At 48.8% G+C, this 14,977-nt stretch overlaps 5 protein-coding genes and 1 non-coding gene across 6 annotated transcripts; 3 read left to right on the forward strand and 3 right to left on the reverse strand.

Annotated features, from left to right (window-relative positions):
- The first annotated feature begins 2,496 nt into the window (after positions 1 to 2,496).
- On the forward strand, positions 2,497 to 2,580 carry GGI43DRAFT_t87. The gene has a single exon. It is a non-coding gene; the product is annotated as a tRNA-Glu (tRNA).
- Positions 2,581 to 3,090: 510 nt separating this feature from the next.
- Positions 3,091 to 6,151, forward strand: GGI43DRAFT_402081 (auxilin-like protein SWA2). Its single transcript, XM_083205643.1, has 2 exons — positions 3,091 to 5,824; positions 5,891 to 6,151. The coding sequence occupies exons 1-2, from the start codon at positions 3,218 to 3,220 to the stop codon at positions 5,990 to 5,992; spliced, it is 2,709 nt and encodes a 902-aa protein (XP_083061549.1). The 5' UTR covers positions 3,091 to 3,217; the 3' UTR covers positions 5,993 to 6,151.
- Positions 6,152 to 7,187, reverse strand: GGI43DRAFT_402082 (E2 ubiquitin-conjugating protein UBC7). The gene is made up of 2 exons (XM_083205644.1): positions 6,780 to 7,187; positions 6,152 to 6,627 (listed from the first exon to the last, which is right to left on the reverse strand). Exons 1-2 carry the CDS (start codon positions 7,024 to 7,026, stop codon positions 6,374 to 6,376), a joined length of 501 nt encoding a protein of 166 aa, XP_083061550.1. The 5' UTR covers positions 7,027 to 7,187; the 3' UTR covers positions 6,152 to 6,373.
- Positions 7,188 to 8,294: 1,107 nt separating this feature from the next.
- On the forward strand, positions 8,295 to 8,761 carry GGI43DRAFT_402086 (uncharacterized protein). The gene is made up of 3 exons (XM_083205645.1): positions 8,295 to 8,490; positions 8,546 to 8,560; positions 8,614 to 8,761. Exons 1-3 carry the CDS (start codon positions 8,362 to 8,364, stop codon positions 8,647 to 8,649), a joined length of 180 nt encoding a protein of 59 aa, XP_083061551.1. The 5' UTR covers positions 8,295 to 8,361; the 3' UTR covers positions 8,650 to 8,761.
- A 136-nt stretch (positions 8,762 to 8,897) lies between these two features.
- Positions 8,898 to 11,821, reverse strand: GGI43DRAFT_422180 (uncharacterized protein; the record flags this gene model as incomplete). The annotated part of the gene is made up of 6 exons (XM_083208065.1): positions 8,898 to 9,815; positions 9,876 to 10,026; positions 10,060 to 10,242; positions 10,320 to 11,546; positions 11,607 to 11,679; positions 11,725 to 11,821. The coding sequence occupies 6 exons, from the start codon at positions 11,819 to 11,821 to the stop codon at positions 8,898 to 8,900; spliced, it is 2,649 nt and encodes an 882-aa protein (XP_083061552.1).
- Positions 11,822 to 12,229: 408 nt separating this feature from the next.
- On the reverse strand, positions 12,230 to 14,740 carry GGI43DRAFT_422181 (cysteine--tRNA ligase; the record flags this gene model as incomplete). The annotated part of the gene is made up of 3 exons (XM_083208066.1): positions 12,230 to 13,252; positions 13,310 to 14,455; positions 14,510 to 14,740. 3 exons carry the CDS (start codon positions 14,738 to 14,740, stop codon positions 12,230 to 12,232), a joined length of 2,400 nt encoding a protein of 799 aa, XP_083061553.1.
- Between the last annotated feature and the right edge of the window lie 237 nt (positions 14,741 to 14,977).

Here is a 14,977-nt window from a genome sequence, read left to right on the forward strand (position 1 = left end):
AAACGAGGGATGAGTGTGGTTGTATATGGGATATTAAGGGCGATCTTTCTATCAAGGGATTGGGGGGACTCCGGGTCCTCGCGCCAATACTGATGTACAAGTTGGGTATGGGTGAGAGATTGTCAAGGGCAGGCCCCGAGGATCGATGAAGAAGATGGGATAATGATAAAGACCCAGCAGCAGGCATCCCAGAGTACAGCACTACATACGCTATGGCGACTTACAGATCGTGGCCTTGGCCTTCCTACAGGCGTGCAAATAACCGGCTATCAGGCATCTCTCGCTGGCAATCCGCCGTGGAGATGCACTAAAGAAGATTACGGAGGATCAAGGGTCGACTAAACGGCCCAACAATGGACCAGTCAGGCTTCGCCATCGATGGCCCGACTTTCCAAACGCGGCAAACATTAATAGCCACAGAAACTAACAGGGGGCCGGCGATTAGGAGCTTCTTTGCGATGAGGGGCATTGAAACTTCGCTTGCCGTGAGGTATTTGCTCAAGGCGATGGGATGATGTAAAAGCATGCTCAACAGCTGATTGGATAGGAGACTCAAGAAATTTAAGAGACATGGGGTCGAGCAGGGATGTTCATGTACCCCTTGGGAGGTTTTTTTGTCCGACCCGCGTGATGATACCACTTCAGGGAGCATTAATCCGTCTCTACTGGGGTTTCTGGAATATGGCATTCAACCATCGTCAATGCAGAGCCTAGTCCTTACCTAGGGAGGCTCTTAGATAGACTCAGGCTCTGCCTCCTGAATCCAAGAATGCGCATGACCATTGCGGTGAGTTTAGGTCTGCATCAGAAACAAGACTTGCGGCTGAAATAGAAATAAAAACAACGCTAGATTAGAATAGAGAGCGCCATCCGCTGCATGTACTTGGCTTCTGTAGCGCCTTAGTGGTGCGGCGGCCTGCGCCTGTACTTAATTGCAGCTCCCATTCCTCCCCATGAAACGGCTTGGAACTTTGGATGGCTTCTGGTGCATATGACGAGGCTGGTGGAGCCTCGGCCATGCGATGCGCAAATGGGCTTGACAGAAGCATGTCGCTTCCCGCTCATCTCAATTTTCATCACAGAACCAGGAGAGCACAACAGTCGGTCATGCCGTTAGACTCGGGGGACCGCAGGCCATCAGCCAGGCCTGGGCAAGTATTCGACGACAAACGAAATATTGTGATCCTTGAGCTTTGGGGCCCCCGCATGGGCCATTGGAAGAAGCTGGCCTCGCTAGCCTCATGAAGCAATATGCACTTCCATTGTTCGACGCTGTTATATGACGCCTGTTTGCTGCTTGTCGTTGAACAGGTTGGGTGGCACCCCGCATAAGGCCCTCGAATTTTCAGGGGCGCCAAAATGGAGGGGCCGAGCATTGCATTAGGGAGACCTTGTATGCATTTGAAACGGTTTCAGCAGCGCCTGTGGCCAATCATCTTCCAGAATCTGCCCCAAAACAGCAGCCCCTGCTTCTTGTACCTGGTGGCTAGGCGAAGGCCAATGCAGAAGTGAGTAAAGAAGCGACGACTGCAAGCTTAATTGTTGGCCCATACTGGCAAATAGGGTGCTCGGCCGCATTTCCCCCGTGCTCGTTTTCGGAAAACTCGACACAGTCAGCCTGTAATTCGTCCTTATTTCATTGTTTGCTCTAAAAGCTTGGTACCTGAATGAGCCAGTGGGGTCCGGAGAAAGAGAGGCTGCTGCCGTGGGGCCGTCCAGCAAGCGAAGAAACAGCCATAAGGAGTCTACCTGTATTCTTAGATGCATTTCATCTCGCTGGCTTCTGGCACGGGCTTTTGTCTCTGCTGTCAGGCTGTTGCCAACCAGTGATATGGTAAGTGCAGCCTGTGCATGTGCTGCTCCTATTTTGCGAGCAGAACGCCTCCAGATTCGGGGGCAGAGTGTCGCAAAGCGCGAGGCTTTCAATAAAGGGTATCGCGCCACTAGTACTCCGTATGCTACTTGCATATACCAACGCAATGTCGATCTAAAAGGGTCTGGTGTCTGCCAAGAGCACTAGCATACAGCTAGGTTTTATGGTTTGACAGCTTGAGATCCTATGACGAAATGATCGAGAGTGCAAAAGTTCTGGTATGTTGGGGGACGCATACCGGCAGGCTCCCGATATAATTCACTAGCCAAACGAAGAAAACGATCGACAAGAGATTGACAATCCAAAACATACAGTAATCTTCCATCAGGGGCGGCCAAGCAGGACACCAAAGTACCAGTATACGCTCTGTGTGTGCTGTATGCCACAAGCTTCGGTTTCACGTGTATCATCCAATAAAGATGGCTAAGAGAGCAAATATTTCCAGATCACTGCAGTGTGCAGAGAAGAGAAGACAGCACCTTACGTTTATATGACATGCAGGTTGTTTTGTAAAGCCTAAACTCCGTTGTAAGAGTGAGAAAACCAATCCGACGTTAGTTTTGCTGGCAGGATGTAGTATTTATATACTAAATTAAAGCCCAAACGTAACATCAAATAACATCTCCGACGTGGTGTAGTGGCTAGCATACCGCGCTTTCATCAGTGAAAGTCCCGCGGCGATCCGGGTTCGACTCCCGGCGCCGGAATTCATTTTTTGCGTTTTTTTGCCCTTTTGGACTCATTACCTACCCTGCATCTTGAATCTTGCCCATCAATGTTTGAAAGCATACGCGTACGGCATTGCAGCAAAATCTGATACATAGTAGCATGACTATCTTGTAGAATTCCTTTTGTCTAGTAAATCGCTTGCGTTTTGGCGAGAGATACTTTTTGTAGATGAATGAATAGTAGATGCAAGTTATGCTTAAGCAGTGCGGTACAATTAGAGATAAAGTTAAGCACCTTGCGATGCTCCAGTATATACAGTCTCGGCACTTACAATTACCTCCATGAATAGTTTTGAAGTAACCACCTAGACACGATACAGCTCGCAATATTGAAAAGAGATTTTGATTCAACAATTGACTGCGCCTTTTCGCATATTTCTGATAGCTTGAACATGTAAAAGCGCTGCTGTCAGAGTCGAGGTCATGTGACATGCAGCAATAGCGATTGTGCAGCTTGACACGAATCAGAGCCCCTGTAATCGCGGCGAGCGGTTTGCGCCCACTTGGAGTCCCCTCTATATGGGGCCGAGCGATAGCTTCAAGGACAACGAATGACCTACCGTGAACACCTGGCCATGATCGATATATTGCGGTAGAAACCAACACCGTATTCACCATGGACGACCTCTCGGGCCTCGATTGGAGTGCAAACGCATCGGCCAATAAGCCCAAGCCGATGGCCGCCAACCCCTCATATCCTCCGTATCGATCATCGCCATCTCCCTTTGGCACAGGGCAAAACACGCCGCTGTCGGCCCAGCAGTCAAACAGCCCGGCTCCCAAAGCGGCCCCAGCAAAGGTTGCGCAGGACAGCTTCAGCAACCTGGCCTTTGGCCTACCGAAAACGACCCAGAAGCTATCACTAGCCGAAAGACAAGCGCAGCTTGAAGCCGAGAAACGAAAGAAGGAAGAAGAGCGACGGAAGCAAGCAGAGGCGCAGTTTGGAAATGGACAACACTGGGATGCTTTAGGATCTCGAGGCTTCACGCCTAGCCCTGCGCTTCAACCGCAGCAGCAACGACTTGCGCCAGCAAAGAGCCCAGTCAATGATGACGACGACGATCTCTTCGCCGCATTCAACAGAGATACAAAGGTGGATAATGCCAGTCATTTCCCTCCACCGGCGCCAAATAAGAACAAATTGGACTTGACAGACTCCTCAGCATGGGGCTCAACAGCGGCTTCTAATGGCAACGGGGCTTTTGGAGGAGATGATGATGACGACCCCTTCGGGCTTCACGAGGTGAAGCCTGCTGCTTCAACTGGAGCTGGCCGGGGCGCTTCCTCTGGCGCAGATGATTTTGACTTCCTGGGGGACCTCGCGAGGCCCGTGGATGAAGTTAGAAAGGAACAACAGGCAAAACAGGAAGCATTGCGAAGCGAGCCAGGAAAGCCCATTGAAGATGACTCGAGCTCTTCCGACGACGACGACGAACCTATAGAACGAAATGTCGAGCGAGTACCTAGGGTGAACAAAGATCCCTTTGACAAGGCTGTTGCGCAACTCGTCGATTATGGATTTACCCCTGAGCAGGCTAGACGAGGGCTTGTGGAGAGCGGAACGGGATTCAATGCGCAGGCAGCGGCTAATTGGCTCTTGGATGAGGCTCATAGGAAGTCAAAAGAGGCATCGCAAGGTCGAAGCTCCCAAGGGCGAGACTCTCCTGCATCAGGAAGCCAAAATCAGCGAAGTGATAGTCGATCACCTGCAAGAGGAGAGGTTGACTTTGCAAAAACCGCGGCCGCTATGGGTAGTACCCTATTCAAGTCTGCCAATACTCTATGGAAGACTGGACAAAAGAAGATGCAACAAGCAGTGGCGGAATTCCAGCAAGAAGGACACGGAGACCCAAGCCAGCCGAAATGGATGCGCGATGCTCAACAGGCACAAGCACGGCCGAGACCTCCCCAAGCTAGCTCCAATGCCACGGATGAGGCGCTCATGCTTGAGTCTGGCGGTAGACCACAACCTGCTAGGAGCAGCAGCAGCAGTCGCCCTGCCGTAGACCCAAGAGCCGGGCCTCAGATTTCGCGAGGATCATCGCCCGCTCTATCTTCAGGAACCCAGAGCCGAAATAGCCCTGCTCCACGTTGGCAGCAGCAAGCAGCGCCACCGCCCATGGTGCCGGATGCAAGATCAAGGCTAAACAGACTTACAGCAGATGACGATGATAGCTTTTCTAGCTACGTAAGTGCTAGTAGGAGAAAGAAGGCAAGCCCGGCGACAGAACCAAAAAAATCTGAACCTGAATCGGATCTACTATTCGGCTCACAGGCGTCAAGACCGGCACAGCGAACTCCCTCCCCAGCAGTCCAGCGATCAACACCACCTGCCCCCAGTCAACCTCGGCCGGCACCGGCGGCCGCGCCTCCGCGCAAGGCCACACCTAGACCTGCTCGACAAATCCCTCCTATTAGTCCTGCAGCATTGCAGGCATCGACACAACATAGACTACAGGGAACGACGCACTTTAAGCGAGGCGACTATGCTGCGGCGCATGCGTCTTACTCATCATCTTTGTCCTCTGTTCCTACAACGCATCCTCTGATGATCATCCTGCTCACAAACCGTGCATTGACCGCCCTGAAGACCGGAGAGCCCAAACAGGCAGTGACTGATGCGGATGAAGCGCTCAAAATCATCGGATCTGGGAACGGTCAAGGGGAGACAGTAGCTGTAAAGAATGAGGCTGGACAGGAAGAGAACCGTGACATGAAAGAGCTCTATGGCAAGGCGCTAAGCAGGAAAGCAGAGGCTTTGGAGCAGATGGAGAGATGGACAGATGCAGGCACAGTATGGAAGCAATGTGTTGAAGCTGGCGTCGGCGGACCTACGGCTATCAAGGGTCGTCAACGATGCCAGGACGCCCTTGCTCCCAAACCCAAGGCTGCTCCACGACCAGTAGCAAAGCCTCGGCCTCAACCATCGGCGGCTAGTCGAGCACCCCAGAAAGACTCAGAAGCAGTCACAAGATTACGTGAAGCTAATCAGGCCGCTGCTAAGGAGGATGACGAGAAGTTTGCCCTAGCAGACAAGGTCGACGCCAAGGTATCTGCATGGAGAGACGGGAAGAGAGAGAATCTTCGGGCTCTGCTGGCCAGTATGGACTCAGTGCTCTGGGAGAACAGTGGCTGGAAGAAGGTTGGGCTGCATGAGCTGGTCATGGCGAACAAGGTCAAGATTTCGTACATGAAGGCGATTGCAAAGACCCACCCTGACAAGGTAAGAGATTCAATTGAGATACGCCGAATAAAGCCTGAGAGTATATGCTGACTTTTGGTTGATTAGCTTCCGCAAGACGCAAGTACTGAAGTGAGACTCATTGCTGGGTTGGTGTTTAGCACCCTGAATGAGAGCTGGGACAAGTTTAAGGCGGACAATGGGCTATGAAGCGTCTCATTTGTAAGCGATTTTGTTGTTTTTTGTTCATTATTTTCCATATGCATGCATTGCATAGAAGCAGCCAGAGTAAGGGGACATAGGAGAGCATTTCCTATTTGACGATGACGATGGCAATGATGATTACGGTGTTGGATGATGGATACGATGATTTGAGTGTTTGCTCAGATATTTGTTCTTTATTTGGATTACTTCGCCCATACGCCATGCTATGCCCTATATCATACCTAACGTATATATGTTTATAACCAAGAAAATTAGAAGATGTAGCCCCCCAGTCCGTAGATCTAAACCCTCATTCCACATTGGCCTTTTATCATTGCCTCTGTGTACGCTATTTCCCCCTCCCCCCACATTCTCTTTTGCAGAATTTCACAAACCCAGCATACGCCTAACGCCGTCGCGAACCGTCTTCTCGTACTCGTCCCGGCGCTCGCGCCACATCTTGGCTGCCTCGACGTTGGCGGGACTTTCGTCGTTGGGCTCGGCCAGCATGCTCATGACGGAGATGAGGATCTTTTCGACGGATTGGATGGGGGACCAGCGCTCGGAAGCGTGCTCGTAGTGGTTGGGGTCGTCGCCCGGGGGGTGGAGGATGGAGATGCAGACGAGGCCGCTGGGGTAGACTATGTTGTGGGTTAGCATCGTATTTTGCCCTCTTTCTTCTCTAGTGGTATGTGTGTTTGTAACATGGGGAGATCTTTTCTTCTTTCATGCCTGGTTCGGGGGCATAAACTCTATAATAAGTTTTGGGGGCTAGAATTATATAGAGACATACCGTTGGGATGCCACATATCGGCCAAGAACTTCATCGATGGTGGCGCCAGCGGATAGTCCTTTGGGAACTTCAGCTCGGCTGGGAAGACACCGCCCTCAAAGGGCGTTCCTTCGGGGCCCTGGATGAGACATTCCCAGTGGAGGAGGTCGTCTTCCGAGACAGGGCCGGCGGTGATGCCTTCAGGCGGGTTGTTTGTGAGGGCGCGGTATTCTTGGAGAAGGCGGCGGTGGGCGGTGGATTGAGCCATGATGGGCTGTTGTGTGGCCCCTTTCGGCTCTTGTCTGGTGAGAAGACGAAGAAAAAGAGAGAGATTATTGTTACGCCTGGTGTTTGGCGATGGTGGAGTGTTGGTGTTTTGTTGGAGATTGGGAAACGAGATCGCGGAATCGGAGCCGCGGCGGGAGAGTAACCAAGACATGTGGCGGGGTCTGGGACGATGGAGGTACGTACCACTGCTTGTTACAGTTTGGGCTAAGAAGCGTTTGTGGCGTACTCGTGTGAACTAGTTGCGCCACAAACCTTCGGGAGATCTACTAAAACGCCCCCAGATGGGAACGCTGTTGCAACATTATATAATAGTAAAAGCAAAAGAAATTGCCATATATTTAAGCCATCTTATATATTATAATAATATCATCTGTGGCTTTATATTTTATTGTATTAGTATATCATGTCTTATTGTACAATTTATCCATATATGTACAATTACCTAATATGGTCCGTCTCGTTGGTGGTGAGGGTGTCTAAGTAATGTATAATGTATCCCCCTACTTGAAGCGCTCCCCTTTTGAGATTGACCTGCAGAGATAGAGAGACAGAGGTAGACTTAGAAACGCAATGATGTGTCAAAGCAAAGCCGAAGACCCAAACTCACAGCTCTACATTGGCTAGGATGAGTCGTCTCATCTGTTGGGGATGACATGTCGAGTATGTATTAGGCATTACTACATGTATGTAACGAGCCATGTTCAGTATAAAGCTTAGTTTAGCCACAGTAATAAGAAGCGATAGTAATAGCCGTAGTGGCAAGCCTATTTCTCTTTTACCTCTTGCCTTAAAAGAAGCCGGTGCGAGAAACGACATTAAATACTACCCAACTATTATTAGCTTTCAAGCTTCTCTTCTTACCTAATGTTTAAAATTCTATAGGCTGAATTGGATAATTCGTTCCAAGTAGGAACATGCGGTAAACAGGACAGGATTCATATATAGCCACGATCCAGAACTTCAGCTGCTCTCAGCTCTGGAATGGATAAAGAAGGAATCTCGTATAAGCTGTAGTGCTACGGGAAAATGCTACCTCTCAGGCGAGTGCGAAACTACCGGTTATTGTATCTGGTAATTGTTCGGCACGGACCCTCGGGCGAGCGGCTGAGAGAAGTTGTGTGCGTGTGTTACGTGAATGTCTTACTTCTTTTATTCCAATTGGGCTCTGTGCTTGTCTGGGGAGTGACTTTGGAATGTATATAAAGGGGCTGATCATCCTGCTGTCTGGAGCAATTCAAGAAGTCAATTCGAAAACGCATTTTACCAATTCGCTAACCATTTGCTTTCTAAAACAAAATATCAAAATCTAGCAAAGATGAAGTTCTCTCTCGCTCTGTTCATTGGCGTAGCTGTGGCTGCCCCGTCTCTGCAGAATCGCCAGACTGACGGCTGCGCTCACTACGAGACTTGCTTTCAATTCCCGCTTCCGTGCCCATCTGGTCATGTACGTATTAAAGCTCTTATTTATATCTTTGCTTTGGGTGCTAATACGATGATAGGTTTCGAAAGAAGTGGTCAGTTTCCCCCTTGGATTGCCCTTTGTATTATTATTGACATTTGATAAAAGTATGGATGTTACACTTGTTGCCTTGTGGATAACTAGTAAGATTGGAAACTGGAAAAAACTTATTCGAACATGGTCGACATAGATTTTAGTTAGCAAATGAAACTAGCTTTACTATAAGCCATGTCAATTTATTGTTCTTTGCTGATAATTCTTTATCGAATCCCTCGTTTCACGAAAAACTATTACTAGCAGACCGAGTACATGACATTGTACAATTTAGCCAAATTTCAATTTATCCTGCTTCCTACGCCATGCCCTTTTCTTGACACGGGCCCCCCTTTCCCCTACATGACACAGCAATCAGGGCTGCCATCTTCCACCACTGATCCATGAGTCGTTTCCGCCTCATCGTCTTCAGCACCCCAGTACATGTAATCGAAGAACCGGCCTTCCCATCTTTCAAAAACTTTAGCCATCGACTTCAATAGCTCTTTATCCTTGCCGCCCAGAGCACGCAGTGTAACGAACAGCCTTTTATCGCTCTGCGTGTAGCATTTACCCCCGGACTCGACACTGCTGCTACTATTTTGAGATTCTGACTCGAGCTCTTTGAAATACAGTAGCATCTGTATCGTGATCCATAAATAGCCGAAGCTGGAAAGGGGGGGCAGATGACCACCGTAGATGTCATCGTGGACATCGTTATAGAGCATTGTCAACATCCTTTCCGCTGTCATCTCGTACCTGGTGGCTTTTATGCTGCTCTCTTCCCTTTTAGACGTTGTGTTGGTATCGTGAAGCTTAGGTAGTTGTGTGGAAGAACAATCTGGTGCGCAGAGAGTCATTTGAGCTATCTGCGCTTGTCTTTCGTCTCCAAGCATATCGAACACTGAGTCAAAGCAAATTATGAGTGATTCATCCAAGCCCTCAGAACGAGTCCGCTTAACCAATTCTGTTTCTTCTAATCGCCAAACGGATGTCACTGGATCACGGACACGCTTCGTCTGGCTAAGCCGAATAATTCCCAAGGCCGACTTTGGATCGATATCGCTATCTGGGACACGATCTGGATCCCAGTCTGCAGACCCGTACATAAGCAAAACGGATTTCTGCTTAAAGAGATGTAAAATAGTCAAGTTGAGAAAATCGCGAGCGTGGGCGGATTTCACCGGACGATTCGATTTCTCTTGTATGACTGCTTTTCGAGAATAAATCTTGCCAAGTTGAGAACGGAAAGCTTCGACATAATCACCGGTAGGAGGCTACCCGCCAGAGAAGAAGCTATCGGAAAATATCCTTCCTAGAAGGCTATAAATCGATACAGCCTGCTTGAAGTAGCCTCTTTGCACAAGCATGTTGTGCAGGTGCAGGACTAGTATTGGTTCACGTATCCCTTCCCACAAGGTCATGAAGCTTCGATACAAAAGCTTGAGGCCTTCCGCCAGGCCCGCACCACAGAAAAAAGGAGAGTGACTTCAAGCGCCATTGGAATTAGTTGTCGAGAACCTTGAAGGGAGCGACGCCGAAAGATTGTGAAAGATCTTACACGTTCCCAATGCGTCTAGCAACTCAGAACCCAGCTTTTCGAGGATTCTGATGCAGTACTTCGTGTGTTCCAAACCTTTGATATCGTTCTTCAAGCGCATATAACACATTTTGAGGATGCCTATTGCTCCGAAGTATCCTTTACTCCCATATACTACATCTCTATCCAATTTTCCGGGCCAAGAAAGATATCCAAGTCACGCCGCGGCCGGAAGCTCTACGCCGGTTCGCTGAGAATATGACCTTTCACCCCGCTAATGGCCCATCCACGAGACACAGTCCATGCATCCATAATGCACTGAAGGTGAAAAACGAGATGAGGTGGTATTCTATGGCGAAAATCAGTGCCATGTTTCTGCATAGCAAGCGTAGTCACTCTAGCGGCAAAGTTGATTAGGCCAAACATCCTGCGATATGATTTTAATGGGCCTTGATCAGACCAATCCATTTGTTCAAACGCGTAGTTTTCGCTTTTTGCATTTTTGCCATGGATTGCAACGCATGCAGTTATGTTGACAAGATCGTAAAGCCAGTTAATTGTATAAGAGCGCCTCCATTTGATTCTCTCCTCTTCAGTTGCTTTTTGTAGATCCAAGTTTGGGTTCCAATTGTCAATTTGGGCGAGCATACGTTTTGTGGGCTTTCCACTTCTCGTTTTCTGATAGTCCGTTATGAAGTCGACTAGGTCATGGTAGGTATGGATAAAGAAGAGCTCTTTGATATCCAGTAGCGTTTCAGTAGTCTCCGAAGAGTTTTTGATCTTAATTCTATGGAGGGCGAATTGGAATTCAGTTACTGCTCTTTCGACATCACCTCGGGTGATAGTTTGCTTAACCATTTCAAATGATTCATAACCTGGAAAGTCAACGAATATGGTTGCCTCAGACTGCCTGATCATTGCTACAGCGATATTGGAGACGGTTGCAGCCACTGCACTGTTGAGATTCTTGTAGGCTACTTTACGCCAAATATCTTGAAGAAATGATCGAAGTTGAATCATGTCTCTTGTTAGCGCAAACACAGCCATGGCATACATTGTCATGTTATTATCTTCGACTATACGGTATCGCTTCAACGGGGTGTCATCCAGAGCTCTGCCGTCTGATTGCGAAGATCTGCGATCGTGTTGGGCTTTCTTTCCTTTGCCCCTCTTTCTACCTTTTCTTGACTTTTGGTTCTTCTGAGGAGGTGTAGATTCTTTGTCAGATTCTTCATTATTGGCATCAAAAGCATTAATATTCTCTGGATCGCTCTCCAGATCCAACATGGAGAATTTATTGGTAAAGGCAAATGTGTTGGTGTCACTTTCCTCCTCCCTATCGTTGTGTGTTCGCTTCTCTTGTTCTTTGGACAGCCATTTTTCACCGCCCAGAACTTCAAATGCGCTGGTGAGAGTATCAATGAAATACTTGTGGGTCGAGTTATCCCTCTCCAATTCTTCACTGGGACTTGCTACCGCCAGCTGCTAGTACTAGGAGTAGGAGATAGATCGCAACTCAATGACGGACTAAAACAAGTGGTAGGTCGTAGATTGAATACTGGGACGATGTTTGGCAATGAGTTCTAATAGAAGAACGATATCTGAGACGGTGACCTAACCCGTGACATTGATCTCTAATGCGAGACTGTATTTTTTGATAATGGCATTTGAAGTCTTGATAATCCATTCTACCAGGAGTTCGGTGTCTCGCTTGTACGAGTTATACAGGTTATCAACCTTCATCGAGGATAGCGGAATAGTAGAAAGCAATATATGCAATAATTAACAATTAACTTCAAAATTTATAACCTGAAATTTGGTAGAAGAAGATAGAAGTTAAGGCGTGTGTTTTTGTGAGATGTAGCTGAGCGGCTGTGCAAAAAAGAAGACTCCTGATACCTAGAGCTCGAGTTCACTTTAAAGTCAGTCCCCTATCACGTGCGTATCAATACGGCCAGCTGGCATAGCACACAGCACTGGCAGATAAAGAGAATGGAACACAAATAGAATACGTGAAATAAGTTAAGGGGCTATTCATAGGCAAAGTCTCGTTCACAATGGGCCATCTCGGTAGAATAGCAAAGGAAGCATCGTTTCTAACTACGCTTTTCTATCTGCTATCTCGTGTCTGGCATTCAAAAACAAATGTAATCAGAGCCCACCCTTGGCCTTCAAATCTTCATGAATCTTCTTTTGCTTCTCCCATGCCTTCTTAAGGTTCTTAAGCTGGCTCTTGGGCACATCGCTTCCGTCCTTCAGCTTGGTGGGAATGCCCTGCTCGTCCCAGGCACTGTAGCGCTCGTCATTCTTGAACAGGTCCTCAGGAGGAACCTTTGCCTTTTCTCTAGCCTCTTGATCCGCCTTTTCTTTGGCAAGTCTTGCCTCCTCCTTCTTCTTTGCCTTCTCAGCTTCCCTGGCAATCTTCTCCTCCCGCGCAGCGATAAGCTCTGCAGCAGGAACGAATTTGATGAGAGATGGCTGGTTATCGGGCCGGTCATCAAGGTAAACGCCGAGGTTGGTCAGATCTAGATCACGGATTCGATCGGTGATTTGCAAAATAGCCTTCTTGGTTTGCGGATCATAAGTGGAGACCGTGCGGCGAAGCTCATCACGGATCTGAGATACGACTCTCAGGTAAGGCAGTGACAGTCTCTCGATATCACGAGAGCCTCCCTGAGCAATAGCTTGGAACTCGGGTGTAGGATCTTTGGCAAGAAGTGCTGAGACGGTCTCGTTGGAAAGCGAGAGAGCCGCAATGTCTGACTTGACCTGCTCGAGTACTGCAGCATAGGGCTTGACAGCAGTCTCAGGATCTGTGTTTTCGGAAATAACAGATGCCCAGCCAAGGCCTTCGTAGGGAGGCTGAGCATTGGGATCGAGGCCAAAAATGCCAACCAGCTTTGTGATCCAGCGGGCAATAGCCTCAACTTCAGCGAGATCTGCGTCTTTGTTGTCTTTTAGGTAGCTGTTAGTGGTGTTGACCAACTTCAGGATGACAAGCATTGCTCGCGGGGTATCAATCGAGTTTGTGAGCGCTGCCTCCACCTCCTTCTTGGCCTGCTCAAGCTCGGCCAGGAGGCCAGTGGCAGGCTTGTCTGAGCTGATATTCAGAGCTTTCACGCCGCTCTCGATGCCTGCCTCGGCCAGCCATGACTTTGTGTTTGTGAAAAAGTTCTGCATCAGACATGGTTAGTGGTTATATCTATTTGACTGTAACGTGATTGTACTTACGCTGATCGTCGACTCCCAGTTGTCAGCCTGAGCTCTCATATCCGGTGAGATCTCAACGCCGTCATTCCACTTGCCCATCAGGAACACAATACGCATGCTTCGCGATGTGTAGCTAGTGGCTAACGCGTCTTCAATGGTCTGGAAGTTTTTCAAAGACTTGGACATTTTTGAGCCAGAAATGGAGAGATGGCCCATGTGAAGGAAGTACCTCACCCAGGTATGCTCGCCTTTGCCGTGTTCGCAGAAGTAAGCCTCGCTCTGAGCCAGCTCGTTGTCGTGATGAGGGAAAGCAAGATCAATACCACCAGAGTGAATATCCATCTGCGAGCCCAGAATGTCAGATGCCATCACAGAGCACTCGATGTGCCAGCCTGGTCTACCATCACCCCATTTGCTGGGCCAGAATGGCTCTCCAGCCTTGGACTTTTTCCAGAGAGCAAAATCGCCAGCGCCCTTCTTGCCTCCCAGATTCTTCGACAAAGATCCCTCGCCCTCCTCCTGAAGAGCTTTGTCGTTCTTACTTTCCGGGCGTAGTCGTGCATACGAATTACCAGCCTTTTCAAAAGCGGCAATGTCGAAATAGACAGATCCCTCTGACTCATACGCAAATCCCTTGTCCACGATAGTTTCGACAAATTTTGCGATCTGTGGGACGTATTCGGTCACTCGTGTAACATGATCCGGTCTGAGGACATTGAGCGCATCCATGTCAGCCATGAATAGATCCTCCATGCTCTTCGTCAAGTCTGTGAACATGCTCTGGTCCCTTGTATCAACGGTTTCCTTGTAGAGAGAGTCGAGGTAAGGGAGGAAGATCTCGTCTGCTCCGGGGAAGATTGAGCCAGTCTTGAGAGCGTTCGCAGCCGCATCCATGTTGCTGATGTGCATCTTGATCTTGGCTTCGGCATCGCTTGCCTTTCCTTCTCCAGTCAGAGTGCCTCCAGCAAGGACCTTGCCGTATGCTGCGTCTCGTTGAGCAGTGTAAGTCGTCTCGTCCAGGTCGTTTCCATTCTCCACAAGCAATGGCAAGCTGCTAGCTGCATAAGCTTTGAAAGCTGTACGTGTCAGCTTTAAGAGCTCTTCCTGGGAGTAGCTCTTGTTCTTTTCGATCTCGAGCAATCGCTGTCGTCGAGCTTTGATGATGATCTGCCAGATGATAAGCTTTGCGCCAAGTTGTTATACTCCAAAGATATTTCGCACCTTGTCGTCAATATCTGTAATGTTCATGACAAAGTTCAGCTTGAAGCCAAAGTAATGCGTCAGAATGCGCCGGATGATATCTGTAGACACATAGTTGCGCGCATGTCCCAGATGGCTCTTGTCGTACACAGTCGGACCGCAGGCGTACCAGGACACTTCGCCTGACTTGATTGGAACAAAAGGCACCGGCGCGCCGGGCTTCAGTGAGTTATGAAGCTTGAGCGACTCCATGGCAGAGAACGAGTATCTTCGATAGATGTGGCTTTTTGCGGCGCTGAAGAATTGGAGTCGAGGTCGAGATCGGGAGACCACGTGGAGGAGATTCATTCAGAGTGGCCACTATTCGGTTTTAAAAAGGGCGCAAGGTATACGAGGGCATCACCGAGGTGACAAGGTGAGTCAGACCCAAGTATGCAGTATCAGTGACTCGAAGGTTTGGAAATAGAGTTGCAGTGACTCTTCAGTTTC

This window comes from Trichoderma evansii (genome assembly GCF_050947405.1).
Source record: "Trichoderma evansii strain SZMC 28006 chromosome Unknown GGI43scaffold_7, whole genome shotgun sequence".
NCBI classification, from domain to species: Eukaryota; Fungi; Ascomycota; class Sordariomycetes; order Hypocreales; family Hypocreaceae; genus Trichoderma; species Trichoderma evansii.

What these genes read in the sequence shown, in the direction of transcription:
- GGI43DRAFT_402082 (XM_083205644.1), bottom strand. Translation starts at nt 7,026, where the DNA reads ATGGCTCAATCCACCGCCCACCGCCGCCTTCTCCAAGAATACCGCGCC. An exon ending in CGATATGTGGCATCCCAACG is followed by an intron (nt 6,628 to 6,779) that starts GTATGTCTCTAT and finishes CCCACAACATAG; the next exon opens with TCTACCCCAGCGGCCTCGTC.
- GGI43DRAFT_402086 (XM_083205645.1), top strand. Translation starts at nt 8,362, where the DNA reads ATGAAGTTCTCTCTCGCTCTGTTCATTGGCGTAGCTGTGGCTGCCCCG.
- GGI43DRAFT_402081 (XM_083205643.1), top strand. Translation starts at nt 3,218, where the DNA reads ATGGACGACCTCTCGGGCCTCGATTGGAGTGCAAACGCATCGGCCAAT. An exon ending in CAAAGACCCACCCTGACAAG is followed by an intron (nt 5,825 to 5,890) that starts GTAAGAGATTCA and finishes TTGGTTGATTAG; the next exon opens with CTTCCGCAAGACGCAAGTAC.